Genomic DNA, 16,942 nt, shown 5'->3' with positions numbered 1-16,942 from the left:
ACCATTCTTTAGCTCATAGCAACATGTTCTTCCTTTTTAAAAAATGTTACTGACTTTTAACAACAAACAGAAACAGTAAACAAAGAGTACATGTCTGCAGTTTTTTGCCTGCAGAAAAAGCAGGTAAGGAGTGATATAGTCCATAACAGGTTAGCACTAAGAGAAATTTATCTCATGAGTGAATCCATCCAAAAATACACCTGAGAGGCTGGGGGCCAAGACAAATTGCCACTGAAGTGAACATACACAGTAAACGGAAACCATATTTCAGAAAATGTGTCCTCTTCACCTCTAGCCACCCTACAGCTCCAAGTCAGGTTCTCTGCCAAAGCCACATGTCATATTCAGTAATACCTCCTTTACACAGAGAAGCCTTCTTCTTGTTTTCTAGAAGTGGTCAATTTCATATGAGCCCTTACAAACTACTGCACAACATTTTCAAGACGCTGATAAAAGTGTAACAATCACAAATATAGCTGTGGGAAGTAGCCAACTTCCTCCAAGTCTTTCCGTCCCCCCCTCCCCATGTTAGGATTCTTGCTCTGTGCTTGCAGTCATGGGATTGTTTTATGTCACATGACGGTGTATGTTTTCATTCCACATAGTGGGAAGTGACGGAGACAGGATGTTTGTGTTTACTGTGCTTCTGTGTTGTGGGACTATTGTCCTTTGTTCTTTCTCTTTGCTGTCTGATGAGAAAGAGGAAGAAGCTAAGTCAGAATGCTCCGAGTGTATTATATGTAAATAAAAGTAGATTAGCCAAAATACTGTGCTGCTGAGTTTGTTATGCAAACCGCTAATACTCTGCAGGTTCCGTAAGTGTGCTGATGCCTTTTGGTATCAGTCGCTGTGATTTCGGGCTGGAGAAAGCTTTTGAAGCTCCTGAACGACCAGGAGAGAGAGAACATGCCAGTCAGGCATGTGCCTCTGCCAGAGTCCTACACGCGAGTAGGACGATCCTGACACACACTCCCCCCACAGTAATACCGTATTTCATAAGAAGTAATTTAGTAATGATAAAATAAAAGTTATAAATACTAGGAAGTTGGAGAAGAAATAAAGCACAAAGTAAGAACTCCGCTACACTCTGAATATATATAAGGTGCATGTAATCAGTGGAAGTTGATCCACTAAGACTATTGGGGCACAGCCCTCCGAAGGAGAATGGCAAGCATAGATTGAATGCTCTATCAGCCCAAGCATTTTTTAAAGGTACAAATGACCTAAAATTGTGCAAGTAAATTGAAAAGACTATACTGTATCTCAAGCCCCTTTACGATATGGACATCTATTTAAACATGGTAATACCAGTGGCCTTGATAACACTGCATTGCTAACATTTATCAGAAATTGAAATCCATCTAGAAGAAAAGCTCCACTGGTGTCCTGTGTGCTCCACATGTTATTTCATAACTCCTTGTGTTAAATCACAGACCTCTATGAATAGAAATTGAAAGTAAAAATTACTTACACAGCATAATTTTGCCATAACCTTCCTTAGTTTATTTTTTTCCATTCATTTTCACTGTGCTCAATAGCATTTTAATTAGCAATCCACAGTTTAGACACTGCATTTTGATGTGAATTGTTGCACTACTTGGCCTGGTGAAGGGTTGGGTTTGTTTGTTTTTTTAATGGTCAAGCAGCTGAGCAGAGCTGTAATTATAACTTAGGGTTACAAAGAAAGTGATGAAGCATTCAAGGTTGTGATTTCTGATGTCACCCACTCGCTTCTGTGTAATTAAAACCTTGTAATCCACATCTGAATTGTCACTGTCACTTACCCATTGCTTATCCAAATGTACCCCCTGTCTGGTTTTTCTCTTTTACAAGACAGACTGTGAATAAACCACAGCATAAGAAACATATGCCCTCTGGACAAGGTCATTGTTAGATTCTTCTTAATTACTTGAGACATTTCTGTGCAGTCTAAACAAACATGCACTACATGCAAGCCTTTTCATTCATCAGTCTGCGCTTTGTCCCTTGAGGTACATATATTTCTGAGTCACTTTTCATTTCATATCTCTGTAGATATTTCTCATTATATATTGTCATTTAAATAACAGTACAGTTGTTCCAATCCATGTTCAGTATCCAGAGGTATATTCCCATTAAAAATGGATTTTTTTATAGTTTGAATTGTAAGAAACAGCTAAGAAAAACAGCAGTGCTCATATGTCTTGTTCATATGGACTAGCAAACTTCAGTGCTATGAGCTTGTTCTGACTGGTCAATGCGCTTGCTTAACTGCATTGTTTGGTTGTCTTGGTTGTGCCCCAACCTTTACTTGACCACAAAGCTATGCTCTGTAAATCTGTCTTAGCAAGCCTGTGCAGTGCTCTGTAACAAAAGAACACTATTTTCTTTGAAATGCTTCACTTTGTTATAAAATACTGACTTGAAAATAATCCTGCAGGTGGCAGCAGAAATGCAGATGAAACCAAAAATCATTTTCATTTCAGTGAGAATTAAATGTTAGTATAGGATGTGTGGTATATTTAATAAAAACAGAGGTGACCATTACTCTGTTACGTACTAAAAATGTTCTCTCTTATGAGTATTCATTAAATGTCAGTAAAAAAGAAGTAATTGTTTCTGTGAGGTTCTATTAAAACTACATTTGAATATCGGATAGAATACCTGGGTTTCCTGGTATCTCTGTGGAACACCCTCCCATCAGATGTCAAGGAAATAAACAACTATCTGACTTTTAGAAGACATCTGAAGGCAGCCCTGTTTAGGGAAGTTTTTAATGTTTGATGATTTATTGTATTTTAAATATTTTGTTGGAAGCTGCCCAGAGAGATTAGGGAGACCCAGCCAGATAGGCGGAGTATAAATAATAAAAATTATTATCATTATTATTATTATTATTATTATTAATAATAATAAATTTGACAATCTTCTGGATGTACTTATTTTAAGTTTCTTTAATGATAACAGCAGACCACCATCGGTTCACATTGGAGATACAGTGTTATTATTAGTACTTTTTGTATATTATTATTATATGGAGGGGCTTCTCATCTGTCTCTTCCTTAATTTTAATTATTTTCTTCTTTTTTCCTCATTAAATTTGTGAATAAAAACTTTGCTTTTATTTGTTTCATCAGTATTTATTAGCTAATCTATATATTCATTGGAGAAAGTACTATTAATCAGCTTCATTATATCCAGAAAGGTTTTTTGGTGTTCTTTACCACTATAAATATATTTGCATCTGATATATGAAAGAAAAGTATAACTTTGGAAACAGATATCTGTACTGGTCTCTCTTGTGAACTGTACACATTATTGTCATATGCCAATGAGAACTCTGAGATACTTTAATTGATCTTGAAAAGCCAGTGACCCTTTCTGGACAACTGCCAGATCATCAGTGAAATTGATTTTGGACTGTGCCAAATTCCCTGTGGCATTGAATCCAAGTGTGTTAGCTGGACAAGGGAGGAGGGGTGAGAGGGGAATGATGATAAATTTTCAGAAACTGAACGGGATTAACAGCAGTTTGCTCAGCTGTCAAAACTAAGTAGAGGTTTTTAGGTAGAGATCGTTTTAGTTGTTGGTGAATGCTGCATTAGCGCATGCAGAGGGAAACTAGCTGCAGCAATTATAGAGTGAAATAGTTTGGCTCAAACACTCCAAAGCAGTAAGTTAAATATGTTTAGCTTCCTTCATGATAAAAGGATGAATGCTTTACTATTTCATACACTTGGAAAACAGGCGATTTACTTTGATATTTCTTGGTGTTTACTTCTTAAAGTGCTGTGGTAAGTTTTTCATCTTATTATAAAAATTTCATCATGCTTTCTGTTTTTAATGGGATTCTGCTTCCTAAATGCTTGCTTTTAGCATTAATATTTTTGCATTTTATTTATAAGTGTTTGTAGCCACAGAAATGCATGTTTAGTATCACAAAGCACTAAAAGCTCAAGCTGAAAAATAATGACAGCTAAACTGAAGCTGAAAACCTCTCCTGCATTTTCAGTCAAAAACATGGAGTTTGAAACTATGGTGCACCATTGAGTCCAGTGCTGGGTTTCTGTCTAGTAAAACTGTGCAGCAGCCCCAGTGTGCATATCAGAGCTGCAGACTTGCTTTTATGTGTCCATGTGCCATATAACTGTCTAAAGTGCTATATCCCAGTTGGGTGCTAAGCAAGCATTACATTATCATACTTAGAAGTCGATATCACTGCAGCCCAATCACTGCAGAAGCTCCTGCTCTAAAAAAGTGAACAGTATAGCAAATACAGCATAGTGAATAGGTCATAGCAATTTATAGAAAAATGGCAAAGACAACATATTTATAAACTAGTGCGTTCAGTTCCTCTCCTCATTATGAAGCACACATTGGGATTCTTTTTTGTAATCATTACATTCCCAGTTTCTGTACCATTCAGCCCACCTGAGCATTAAACACAGGCTGCAGAACAATTGCAGTAAGATAAATTATGTTTGAGAAACTACAACAAGCCCCTCTTATAGAATCATACAATTGTAGAGTTGGAAGGGTTCCCAAGGGTCATCTAGCCCAACCCCCGTCGTGCGGGAATCTCAGCTAGATAATACATGACAGATGACCATCCAACCTCCGCTTAAAAACCTCCGAGGAAGGAGAATCCACCACCTTTGGAGGGAGTCTGCTCCACTGTTGAACAGCTCTTACCATCAGAAAGTTCTTCCTGATGTTTTGTCGGAATCTTCTTTCTTGTAACCTGAGGCCACTGGTTCGCGTCCTAGCCTCCAAAGCAGGAGAACACAAGCTTGTTCCATCTTCCATGTCACAGACCTTTAGATATGTGAAGATGGCTGCCTTGTCACTAGTCTTTTGGATGTTGCCCTTCAATAGCTAGTCTCAGTAAGGACACCTAGTGTTTAAGATGGTGTTTAGCTGGGAGGGTGGACAGTTTTTGAAAAACTGTGATGAAATTGATGTTGGGGGTTGGACTAGATGACCCTTTGGGTCCCTTCCAACTCTACAATTCTGTAAAATATTTATTAGATAGGAGCGGCTGGCTAATGTTCTCCTTCCTCCATTATAGTCACTAGAATTAAGCAGTTGAGACAGGAATGTGAATCTTGCCCTTTTTTGTTCAATTGTTTCTATTGATACTTCAGTTTTCTTACAGCCGTTATACTATTATTATTTGATGTGACTTATTAACATTATCTTAAGAATACAACTGGCTTGTCTGAGTCAGTCTTGACAGCTTGTTTATATTGGAGATGTGCCATGGGGCACAGTAAATCCAAGGCCCAATGCAGTTAGAGGACAAGATACAAGCAGGCCGTAAATCATGCTGTTTAATCTTATGTCTCTTTTAACAGGCTAAATTTGGCCCTTTTTTGGCATTTTGAAACATACCCAGTTCTTTTACTTAAACATAAAGAGGCTAAAGTTTCAATAGCAGCTGAAATAGTGAAAGCTTTGCCATACTTGGTATAAACTTGTTGAAATATTAGAGTAAAATAAAACTATATTTAAATACATTTCTACAAACTGACAAGAGCCAAGGAATATAGTTGATGCAGGTTTCTTAACTCCCACCCTTTTTAAAAGGCCACAAAACAGATTTAAAACTAAACCTTCATAATGGGACCCCACCTATGGGCTTTTTTAAAGGTCTAAGAACTTAAGGAGAATTCTGCTGGATCAGGAGCCCATCTAGTCCATTATTCTGTTCTCACAGTGGCCAACCAGATGCCTGTGGAAACCTCAGAACCAGGACCTGAGAGCAACAGCCCTCTCACCATTTGTGATCCCTGACAGCTAGTATTCAGAAGCTGCTTCTGACAAGTCAAGGTAGCATATAGCCATTATGGCTTGTAGGCATTTGCAGCCTCCATGAATTTGTCTAATCTTCTTTAAAGCTATCCAAGTTAGTGAAAAGCATGGTGGAATCCATGTAGGAAGCCTTGAAGAGTTCTTTATGGTGGTATCTTTACAGAGGGGCAGGAAATGGCCATCACTTTATTGCTCCCTGGAGTATTTCATCTCTAGTAATCCAATCCTGAAGTGACCAACTGGTGTGGAATAGGGATCTGGTCAGTGTTCTCCAGGAAAGGGTAGCAGAAGGCAAGTCAGTCATACTATCACTTCCAGATCAGTAGTGGTCAGGTGACCCAAGGAACTATGAAGCTGCTGACTCTCTATGACTCTATGAAGCAGCAGTGGCACTCAAAGCCTTATGTCCTACAGTGTGAGATACTTTGGTATTGAGCTATGAAAGAAGGTATGTTTGCATCCATGAGGGTAGAGAGGGATGTGTGTAGAAGGAAACAACAGGAAGAAGCTAGCTGAAGAATACTAAAAATAGAGGCCAACGCAGATGAATGTGGATGGAGGGATGTAATAAGGATATGTGTGGTTGAACACAGCAAAGAATGTAGGTGGAAGAACTGACAGAAAAGCAAAGTGTGGGTATTTGCTGGGTTGGTTGTATCTAGGAATAAAAGCTTTGTTAAACCCCTGCTGTTTTTAATATTTCAATGCCATTTGAAGCAAACATTTTGATTCCTCTTTTCTCTTTTTGCGTCTGGATTATTGTAGCATGCTTTCGTTTCCTGGTTATTCTTCAGTGACAAAAATGTTGTCTAACTTGATGCCCATGACTGACAGGTTTCCATGACTGTTTCAAGTCTTTCTAGTGCCTCATAGATTGTATGCCAGACCTCTCTCTGTGGAGTTTCATTAAAACATTCAGTCAGGGTCCAAGGAGAATCAGCCTCCCAAGGGCTCTTTGGAGGGCTCTGTCATCTCAAACCTGTCAGTGTTTGTTATTACAAATGACTTCAATCCTGAAAGACTACATGGAGGGGCAAGTCTTGCTCAGTTTTTAAAAGCACCTCACATCTTCTATTGTTGCATAATGGGATGATAGGAGTGCCTCTAGCATTTCAAGTACTTATACAGTGTTTAAACAAAGACAATAAGAAATTGTAGTCACTTAAGGCCAGACAAGGAAATAAATATGCCTGTATTGTAGCATTGTGGCGTTCCCGCCTCACCTTTCAAAGTTAGTTCTCACAGCCAGAAGCCCCTTTCTTCTCTGTGTAATCACAGTTCCATTTTATTTATTGCATTTAGATTCCCCCACCCTGCCCATCCTCTTGGAAGCTCAGGGCTGCATCCTCCCCTCATTTTATTTTGTCAACATTATTGTGAGGAAGGTTCAGCTATCACTGTGAGGCACTGAGTGGCCCAAGGTCCCTGCAGAGCAGGGAGTTGACATCCGCTCTCCATGGTTCAAGTCCCATCTTCAGCACTACACTGTCTCTTAAGGGTATAGACAATATCGTAGGACTAAAAACTCTGTTTCTACTCAAGGTCTTAAGCAAGCGAACTACAGTAAGAGAGCACAGGTTCAAGAGGGGCTGGGAAATATATTCTGTACAGTGGCAGTTCACATTTTTTCAATTTGGCAGATCTCCCCAGCCATGGTGGTTCTTCTTGGAAGCACCATAGGGTGAACATATTTACTGATACACAATATGAGTTTCTGCCTGTGATAATATATAGAGGGCCAGAATTATGTGTAGAAACTAGATGCTTTTCAACGGTGGAAACAGCCTGGTGGAACAACGAAACATTAATGAAATAATTTAGCAAACAGTTAAAGCTTGCTTATTTATTTGTCAATTTAAAGTGTTTTTACCCTGCTTTTCAGCCAAAAGAATTTCCAAAGTGAATAAAATGAATGAATAAAAACAAGGGAGTCTCTTTTTTTTTACAGGCTTGCAGTGGAAAAGAAATCGCAGAGAAGCAAAAAAAAAAGTGGGGGGGGATGAGGAGGAAAGAGGGAAACAAGTAGGCCCAAGGACCAATTCTTAATATATTAGTTCTTGATTCTCACGGTTGAGGGACAAAAGGAGCCAAATTAAGCTGGTCTCACAGCAGAGCTGATGGAACAGCCTTGTTTCACATTGTTCCCTGATGGAATGTCGACTATAAAGGGATAGTTAGTTTGTGGTAGTTCTGCTTTAGATCCAAGAAGGAAATATGCTTCTTTATAGGTATTTTTGACTGACACACTTTGGGTTTCATTTTCAGAACTGAACTATCAAAATAAATTAGGTCATAGATCCTTGAATAAATGTGTCCATCATTTACTGCCTTTTAAAAGTCTGTTTTGTCATTTAAATCTGTGATTCCGATTGTCATTTTTGCTGTATTTTTGTTTAATTATTGTGCATTGTTTTTGCTTCTTATTGTAAGCCAACCAACCGCCTTGAGCAATGGGAGAAAAGCCAGGGTGGAAATGTTGGGTAGCTATCCTTCCATCTACCTATCCAAATGTCCTTCAGTAAGTTGGAACCTCATGATTGATCCAGCTGACTGAATATTCCCTTCTGCAGTGGCATTCGAAGTATGACTTTGACGTAGTGGCTACAGGGAGATCCTGAGGGAAGGTGGTATTCATGCATCTCATTATGGTTCATCTAGGATCTCCATATTAAACTCTGGAGCCAAGTCCAGGGGGTGTGGGTGCTTTTGCGCCCACAATACTATATATGTGGGGGCTGCCCCCCGAAAAATCAATGGGCAAAGTTGATGCCCTTCCCCGCTGTCCCCATCTCTTCAACGTGAGAGAGGAGGGGCTGCTGTGTCTGGCTCTGCCAGCTACTCCTCCTCCTCTTCTTCCTCCTCCTCCTGATCAGTGAGGGAGGAGGAAGAAGAGGAGCCGCCACTGCTGGTTGGTCGGTGCGTGTGACATCACACATCTGCGTTATGTTGCAGGCACCCACAATCTTCAGTGCAAGATGGCACCTATGTTATTAAACGTTACTGCAGATGTAGCTAATCAGAAGCATGAATCAGTCATGCTTCTGTTTCCCCCTGGCTCACCCAGATCTCTGTTGAAATACTCTGCTTTTTTCCTCTGAATTAGTAACATGACTACTGTATTTCCATCTCTGGGTATATTTATTTTTGTAGACTAAAATGTAAAGTTGTTGCTGAAGATTCCCTTTATGTGTTTTAACTAAGACCTGAACTGTTTCATATGGTGTCTGGCTTCACACAATCTGCTGTGTGTGAATGAAATTGGCCCAGGTTACTTTATGTGCACAACCCAGCATGCTATGAGTGGTGTTTGGCGAATAGACCAGATAGTCGTATGCATTAAAGAATTGTTAAACTGATCTAATTTTATTTTCTGCTGCATTTTCTTTCGTTTGTGCTTTCTTGTGTTGATAAATTCCAGACACCATTTAACTATATTTGCTTTGTGAAAATCTCTTATATTTATGTTTCTTTTTGGTACTCACTGTGAGTCTGCCTAGAACTATGTTTGGTAATATTTAGAGGCATTTTTGGTTACTTCTAGCAAAGTTACACAGATAGTGAGAGAGCAGCTTGTGTTTGACAAATGATGGGAAATTGCATATATTTTCTGTGGCATTTATTATAGTGCACACTATCTAGCATTTCACAGAACAATTCAAACCATATGCATCTTCTCATTGCAAATGGTTAGGCTTGCGTTTGCAGTCAAGACATTACAGGAGCGGATGAAATCCAACCTAGCTGTACTGCAGTGTATATTGGCATTCAAACAAGACCACCATCATCTGTGTAACAGAAACACTTGGAATTAAATAAACTCTAGGCACAGCACTTGTCTATGAAAGAGGCATAGTGAGTGGTTATTCAGCCTAGCTGTATTTTGAATTTGAAGACATTTCATTTGCTGTCGATAAAAGTCAGCAATGGTTCTTGCAAAAAGAATACAGCTTCACAAAATAAGACAAATGGGATTTTAACTCCTCATAAAATCAGTTGAGTGTTCAGCAGGACAAAGTCAGAGCTAATTGAAATGAAAATTTCTTTAGGAAGTGAAGTTTTTTATGATGTATAGTTGAGATAGGGCCAAAACAATTTACCACACTGAGCAGCAAATTTTTGTAAGTAAAAACTGATCAAGAGATGGAGGCAGGCATGTGGTAAAGTCCTCAGGCAAGTGCATCTTCTTCCAGAAACTCCATATTGGGAGCTGATGATGAGCAAGACTGAGTTACTTCTAAAGTTACACAGTCTATCCATAACAGAGTTGTGGCTTAAATTTCCCATATTCAGCTCTCTGACCACTAGAAGTTTCTTCAGAGAATAAAACATAATGTATACAAAAAAGCAATCCCCATTAGAAGGTTTTATGATGAGGTGATACATTCCTCATCATACAGATACAGATATAACAGGATTAAGGATGAGGGCATTGTTTATTTTTAATTGAGAAGGCAATGTGTGATGGCTGCAGTTTATAGTTGTGAGGAAAAGGAAGAATAGAGAGATAAAATAAAAGTGGGAGATGGGAGAAGAGGATAAGAATTGAGAGTAAGTAGTGAGAGAGAAAATGAGGATCAAGGAATGGTACAGGAGACAACAAGTTGTGGGTGGGATGGATGAAGAATAGCTTTGCACAGTTCAGGGCTACTTAATAAATTACAAAAAAGTTTCCAAAAACCTCTCCTTTAAACACCACAGCAGCTTTTGCAAATAAATTTTACAAATTTACAAGTGAACAGGAACTTTTACTAGCCTGCTGCTCATTCATTGCTAGATGTTGAGAGGACCGAAAAGCATATAACCCTACCTAGATTTGATTCTTCCTTATCAGAGGCAACTAGACTAGTGCCTATACTCAGTCCTGCATTGCAGAAACACATGAAAAACATAGTAAGAATGCATCTTTTACTGAAACATATCAATAAATCCCTAGTGGCTTAAAGGCTTAATTGACACTTCGGCATCAAGACAAATCGGAGGTCTCTGCACATACTATGTTGGTTTACAGTCAATGGTACCCTTGAGCTCTGCCTTTTTAGGTGCATTTAGCATAACTTGTGAAAGAGCCCATATGGGTTGACGATGCACCAATTAAATGTGTGTGCTAATTAATCCACGAAAGGCTCTTCTCCCTGCATCTGGGTCTGTTAATAAAATTTCTCCTGCACCATGCCTTTCTGTGGCTCCTGGCATAACGCTTTCTGGGGAGGAAACTGCAGCAGAGATCGTCCAGTTTTAACGGGTTGTGGTTAATAATCCAACACACTGGAAATCTTCCCACATCCTAGCAATGCCTTCTTTCTATAAAACAAGCGTACACATCTGCTCTTCTAGTTAGGACGTAACAGTGTGAAATGACCGTGGGCTTATTACAAGAGGGTTCTCCTGGAAATTCACATCCCTGCTACGTAAGGAAGATGGGTGTGCTTGGAAATGTGAGGTGGTCTGGTATGGATCATGCGAGGGAGGTTAACAGAGCTTTATCTTCAGTGAGCAGCCAAAAGTGAAGCAAAACAGCCTCTGTGTGGCTGCAGCAGTTAGTGATTCACAGAACAGCATTCACAGTTTTCCCCCCACAAACTGCTGCAAACATTCGCTCTCAGCCGTTGTTTATTTTTAAGTTCAATTTTTTTCTTTTTTTCTTTTTATAAAAAAAGCAGCTTGAGAAGCTCTAAATGCCGTTTATTGCTAGAGGATCTGGGACGGCAGGTAAAAGCCGTTAATCCCCAGCAAGCTCCTGGGCAGACTAACAGTCAGAGATGACAAAAGTTAATTGGAAACATGAGCAGCATAACAGAAGACATATTTGCAGTAATTGGGATGTAATGTCTCCAGAAGAGAGAGTTTGCAAAGAGTAACTTTAGAAAAGAAGTGGCTCTCAAGAGGTGGGTAAGCAAGTGTGGTTCTTATGCTCTCGTATTCATTGAATGAGACGCTTTCAAACAGACAGAATCAATAAGAGATTTGGACTTGCCAAGGAAGCATTTTCAGCTAGCTCTTTTTACTCCAGCTGGTTTCAATTATGAGATAAAGATGTATCGTTTATTGTTGCTGCGTGAATAAGGATATGATGAGTTTCAGTTTTGTGGATTTGGGTTTGATTCACTGTTTTACTGGACTAGAAACTGAGCTTGCATTTATCAGAAGGATCTTCTGGTAGGGTGTGCATGTGTGTGTTGTGCTGTTTGATCCATGTTACAGTTGGATTTTTGCCAAGTAGCAAACTTCAGCAGAGCTAATTCTGCTCAGTATAAAGCAGACAGTTTGGGTTATAAAGTTTTTATATTTTTAAATTTTCTAATAGTGTGCTGTTAGTGTCTGAGCAGGATACTCTGACACACACTGACCATGTGCATTTATTTGAATGTAGTTGCTGTTAGGTAACATCTAAAGTACATTATTCTCTATTATTTGGTAAAAAAACTAAAAGTAGACAAGGTAATTCATAGCAATAAGAAACAGAAGGTCCCTGCCAGAACACTTTTTAAAAAAAACTTAACAATTTTAATTGTTGATGAGTTGATCGTGTTATTATTTTACTGCCCCCCCCCCACCAGAACAAAAATAAACAAGATTTTATTTTGAATGACATAGATAGTGTTGTGTTCAGGTCATATAAAACGTTACCTTAGTATTTCGTAGCTGCTGTTAGATGTCAGCATTTTGTGAAAGCAAGCTGTGTTCACCTGAAGACTTTCCAAAAACCCAGGCATCATGATTTTCTTTTCTTTTTGTTCTCTGTCTCCAGAGCCAGCAGACAATTTAGCCTCTCAGCCCACAGGAATGAATGAAAATGCACCACCTTCAACCCAAAGCAGCAGTAGCAACAACATTGCCGGTTGCAATAACTCCTCAGCCATCCCCCAGCCCAACTCTGCCGTTAAACCTTGGCGCAGCAAGTCACTCAGTGCCAAGCACACAGCTACGTCTTCCATATTATCAGTAAAACAGCAGGTCCAGGAACCTCCGAAATCCTCTCCAGAGATGGTCAAACCAACTCCCAACGGTCAGAAATCCATGCTGGAAAAGCTGAAGCTTTTTAATACAAAAGGAGGCTCCAAAGCAGGAGGGTCATCCCTTGAATGTCCGGGGTCTCGGGACACTAGTTGTGAAAGGCTAGAGGCCCTCCCTAGCTTTGAGGAAAGTGAAGAGATTGAAGCTGCGAATCGGAACGCAAACAATCCCCCATCGAACAGTCCCAAAATTGCACTCAAGGGAATTGCACAAAGAACGTTCAGTCGGGCACTGACCAATAAGAAGAGTTCCCCAAAGGGCAATGAGAAAGAAAAGGAGAAGCAGAAGGATAAAGAAAAGGAAAAGGGCAAAGACGTTGCCAAGAGAGTATCCGTAACCGAGAAAGCAGACGTGAAAGAGGAGCCGAAAGAAGAACAGATCCCACCAGCTACAACCGAGATGCCAAAAAAATCCTCCAAGATCGCAAGCTTTATCCCTAAAGGAGGAAAGCTAAACAGTGCCAAGAAGGAGGCACCTGCCCCTTCGCACAGTGGAATACCAAAACCAGGGTTGAAAACTGCCACAGGGAAATCCTCAAGTGCCCCAAGCTGTTCGGCAAAGGATGGCGAGAGAAGCCGCAGTGGGAAGCCTGTCTCAGGCCTCTCTCATCAGAAGCCCCAGCTGGACGGCAGGAATTCCAGTTCCACGTCAAGTTTGGCCTCCTCTGAAGGGAGAGGCATTGGAGGGGTGCCTGCTCTGAGTACTAGTAGCAGTACCCAGGCTGTCAATGGGCCCACAGGCAGTACCACACAGACCACAGGAAGCAATACTGTGAGTGTTCAGCTACCTCATCCACAGCAGCAATACAGCCACCCGAATACTGCCACAGTAGCACCATTCATGTACAGGTAGGAGTAACTTTTTAAGCAGGGTGTGTCAAGTCTGACTCGCTTAACGTAGTCTGCTTCTTCTGTGGCATGCTTTCTCTAGAAGTAGGAAAAAACCTACAATAACAACTTGAGTTTGGTTTCCACCCCAAACGAGCGTTCCAGATCCTAATAAGCAGCAGACTTGTGGTGTGCGTAGGACAGAGCTTGTTTTTTTTTTTTGTCTCAATTTAACTGTGAAAGCGACACAAAAGAAGAAATACAACTGTATGTTTCTAGGCTACAAATAATAATAATAATAATAATAATAATAATAATAATAATAATAAAATAATAATAAAATAATAATAAAATAATAATAATAATAATAATAATAATAATAATAATAATAATAATAATGGTAAGATTATGGTTTGGTTACATTTTGTGCCAAACCTTAATAACACGGGGCTGCTCAAGGTACAAAATGAAAAATCCCTCGCCACAACTATATAGCAATTATAGAGATGTTTGGAAATTGGCAGAAATGTTTAAAGCAGATTGCTGAATCCAGATAAGACAGAGATGCTGTTAGTGGTAGGTTTCTCAGCCTAAATAAGTAGATTACATCCTGTTCTGGATGGAATGGCACTCCCCTTGAAGGAGCAGCTGTGTAACTTGATACTCTTGGATCTGGCATTGTCATTGGAGGCAAAAGTGGTCTCAGTGGTATGAAACGCCTTCAACTAGCTTTGGCTGGAAGCCCAGCTGGCTTTGGTTGCCTATGTTCTGGTAACCTCCAAGTTAGACTGGTGCAGTGCATTGTACATGGGGCTGTCTTTGAAGTTGGTTTGGAAACTACAATTAGCGCAAAACTATGGCAGCTCAGTTGTTAACTGGGAGAAAAAGGCATTACCATATAAAGCTGGTTCTAACCCAATTGTGCTGGCTGCTGATTTGTTTCTGGGCCAAATTCAAAGTGTAGGTTTTCACCTTTACTGTCATATACAAATCAGGACTCCTATGCCTAAAGGACTGCATTTCCCCATATAAATCTGTCCAGAACCTGAGGTCATCATGTGAGACCTTTCTCTGTGTGCCACCTTCAGGGGAGGTTTGGAGAGTGACAGTGAAAGAGCAGGCCTTTCCTGTAGGAGCTCCTCATCTATGGAGCCAGGTCAGCCTGGTGTCAACTTGGCATTGTTTTGGTACCAGACAAAGATTTTTTCCCCTGGGCATTTTCTCTTATTATATTTTTAATAGGTTTATATATTTTTCTATTGTATTGCTGTAGCAATTCATAAAGTTAATCAACTGACTCTGGCTGAAATGCTTTTTAAAATTCATAAACATTTAATTCAAGGTTAACAGACTAATCAGTTAATGGCTACATTCCAATATCATGATAAACTGCACATATAGTACCCCCCAGGCTTGTACACTCCCCTGCCCCTCTTCACAGTTGGAGGCAGCAATGCTCCTGAATGGCAGTTGAGGGAAACCATAGGAGGGGGTTGTGCTCTTGGGTTTGGGTCGTGCTTATGGGTTTCCCACAGACATCTGGTTGGACTTCTGTCACAGTGTGCTGGACTAGATGGTCATTGGTCTGATCCAGCAGGTTCTTCCAATGCAACTGTGATGAGGCTCTCAGAAGCTTTCACTGCATCTTATCAGGTTGTCTGAACCCACCAAACTGTGATTTGTTTAAAACAAGCCAATTTCAAACTGTGTTTTATGAAGCTAGCTTGCTTCAACAACCTATAGTTAAGATTAACTACAGTTTTGTGTTTGGACATAAGCTAAACCGTGGTTAGCTGCAATCAGAAGTGAAAGCTTCCCAACTCCTCCTTGTGGCTTCACTGGAGGAGGAGAGCAGAGTAGGGAGTGCACAAGCTTAAGGGAAATTAGCTGGTTGCTGTCATGAGAAAATGTAGCTTCTTGTGATGTCTGGACGTTGCTGATGACTTTAATTTTCTTCTTGCAGTATTGGGAACATCTTTGATTTATTTCTGAGACTCTGACAAAATGTGTAATGTACTTAGAGGGTCATGAATGAAGCAATATCTAGACTGGATTTTCTGATACTTTGTGTTCATTTGAGAACATAAGATATATTAAATCCTTCTAAAAATAAGAATAAATAGGAATGCTCATAATAAGAATACTCCTTCCCAGCATATGTCATTCTGTAGTTAATGAGCCCATGGAAATAAGCCATCTGCTTAACTTTGCATCAAAAGGATTCCTATCTGTTTTGGCATCTCTCACATGGCAGTGGGATATATAAAGAAAGGCACTTCTGTATAGCTCCAACATGAAAATCAGCATAGATTGACATGCGCTGACTGTTAGTCAAGAGTAAACTATTCACACATTGTGGCTCATACCCAACCCAGCCGAGGAGTTGATTTCTTCTTCTATACCAGCCTTGCACAGGGTTAAGAAAATCATCCAAACCACATGCTGAGCCACTTCACACAAAGAGTGAACCATGTTATAGCAGCTGTCATGTGGTCACCATCACAAGTAAACCAGCCCCCAAATTCTAGAATAAAAATCAACAGAGATTTTTTAAAAAGCACTAGGAAGTTATATGCTGCTTTAATATGATAGATCTAAAACACTATGCCTCTTGGAGGAAAGGTGGTATACAAATGGAACAAATACTTTAAATAAAAAAAAGAAACTGACACAAACAGCCTGCATCACATTGCCTAAAGTAGTCTCTGTTGTCATCAGTGATGGCTGGATCATAAAACAGCAATAAAGGTTGTTGACCAGGCTGAACGCTTAATTTAAAAATGTGAAGGTATTTGTATAGCCAGTCTGTGGGCCTGCAAAGCCTGTATTTGACAGTGAATATTTCATATATTTTTTACAGTTGAGTGCTTGTTTCCATTTCTAGGACATAGCTCAACATGGGACTAATGAATTATGTAAAGTCAGTCTGCTAGTATATCCTGGGGAGAGGACACAATGCGAGATGGCAAGTGTACTTGTATTGGTGCTGGAATTCTTTTTTGCTATATGAATGACTACATTTCTCTCTCTCTCTCTCTCTCTCTCTCTCTCTCTCTCTCTCTCTCTCTCATATTTTGAACTTAAGATCCCAGACAGACAATGAAGGGAATGTAACGGCTGAGCCCAGCACTGGAGGGATGAGCACGAGCATGGATTCTGCTCCTTACACTAAAACTACACAGCCTATTTTAGAAGATCTTTCTGGTAAGACTTACATGTGTTGACTTTGTTAATACAGAGGAATAAAAGATGGGGCTAAATGAAATCATTAGCTACCACTATCTCCCTTCTGTGATGGGAAGGAGATTAGT

At 39.8% G+C, this 16,942-nt stretch overlaps 1 protein-coding gene across 18 annotated transcripts in view; it reads left to right on the top strand.

Annotated features, from left to right (window-relative positions):
• Nucleotides 1-16,942, top strand: part of NAV2 (neuron navigator 2) — a 523,517-nt gene that overhangs the window by 387,798 nt on the left and 118,777 nt on the right. For 16 of the 18 annotated variants that reach the window (XM_083593842.1, XM_083593844.1, XM_083593840.1 and 13 more), the window contains 2 exons: nucleotides 12,539-13,652; nucleotides 16,717-16,835. In XM_083593842.1, the coding sequence (XP_083449968.1) occupies nucleotides 12,539-13,652; nucleotides 16,717-16,835 (1,233 nt within the window). Of the gene's footprint in view, nucleotides 1-11,126; nucleotides 11,676-12,538; nucleotides 13,653-16,716; nucleotides 16,836-16,942 lie in introns of those variants that run through there. The other 2 variants (XM_083593835.1, XM_083593836.1) reach the window with 2 other exon arrangements.

This window comes from Podarcis filfolensis (assembly GCF_964270895.1).
Source record: "Podarcis filfolensis genome assembly, chromosome: 1".
NCBI lineage: Eukaryota > Metazoa > Chordata > Lepidosauria > Squamata > Lacertidae > Podarcis > Podarcis filfolensis.
Note: the sequence above shows the minus strand (reverse complement) of the source record. Positions and strands in the feature narration are given on the sequence as shown.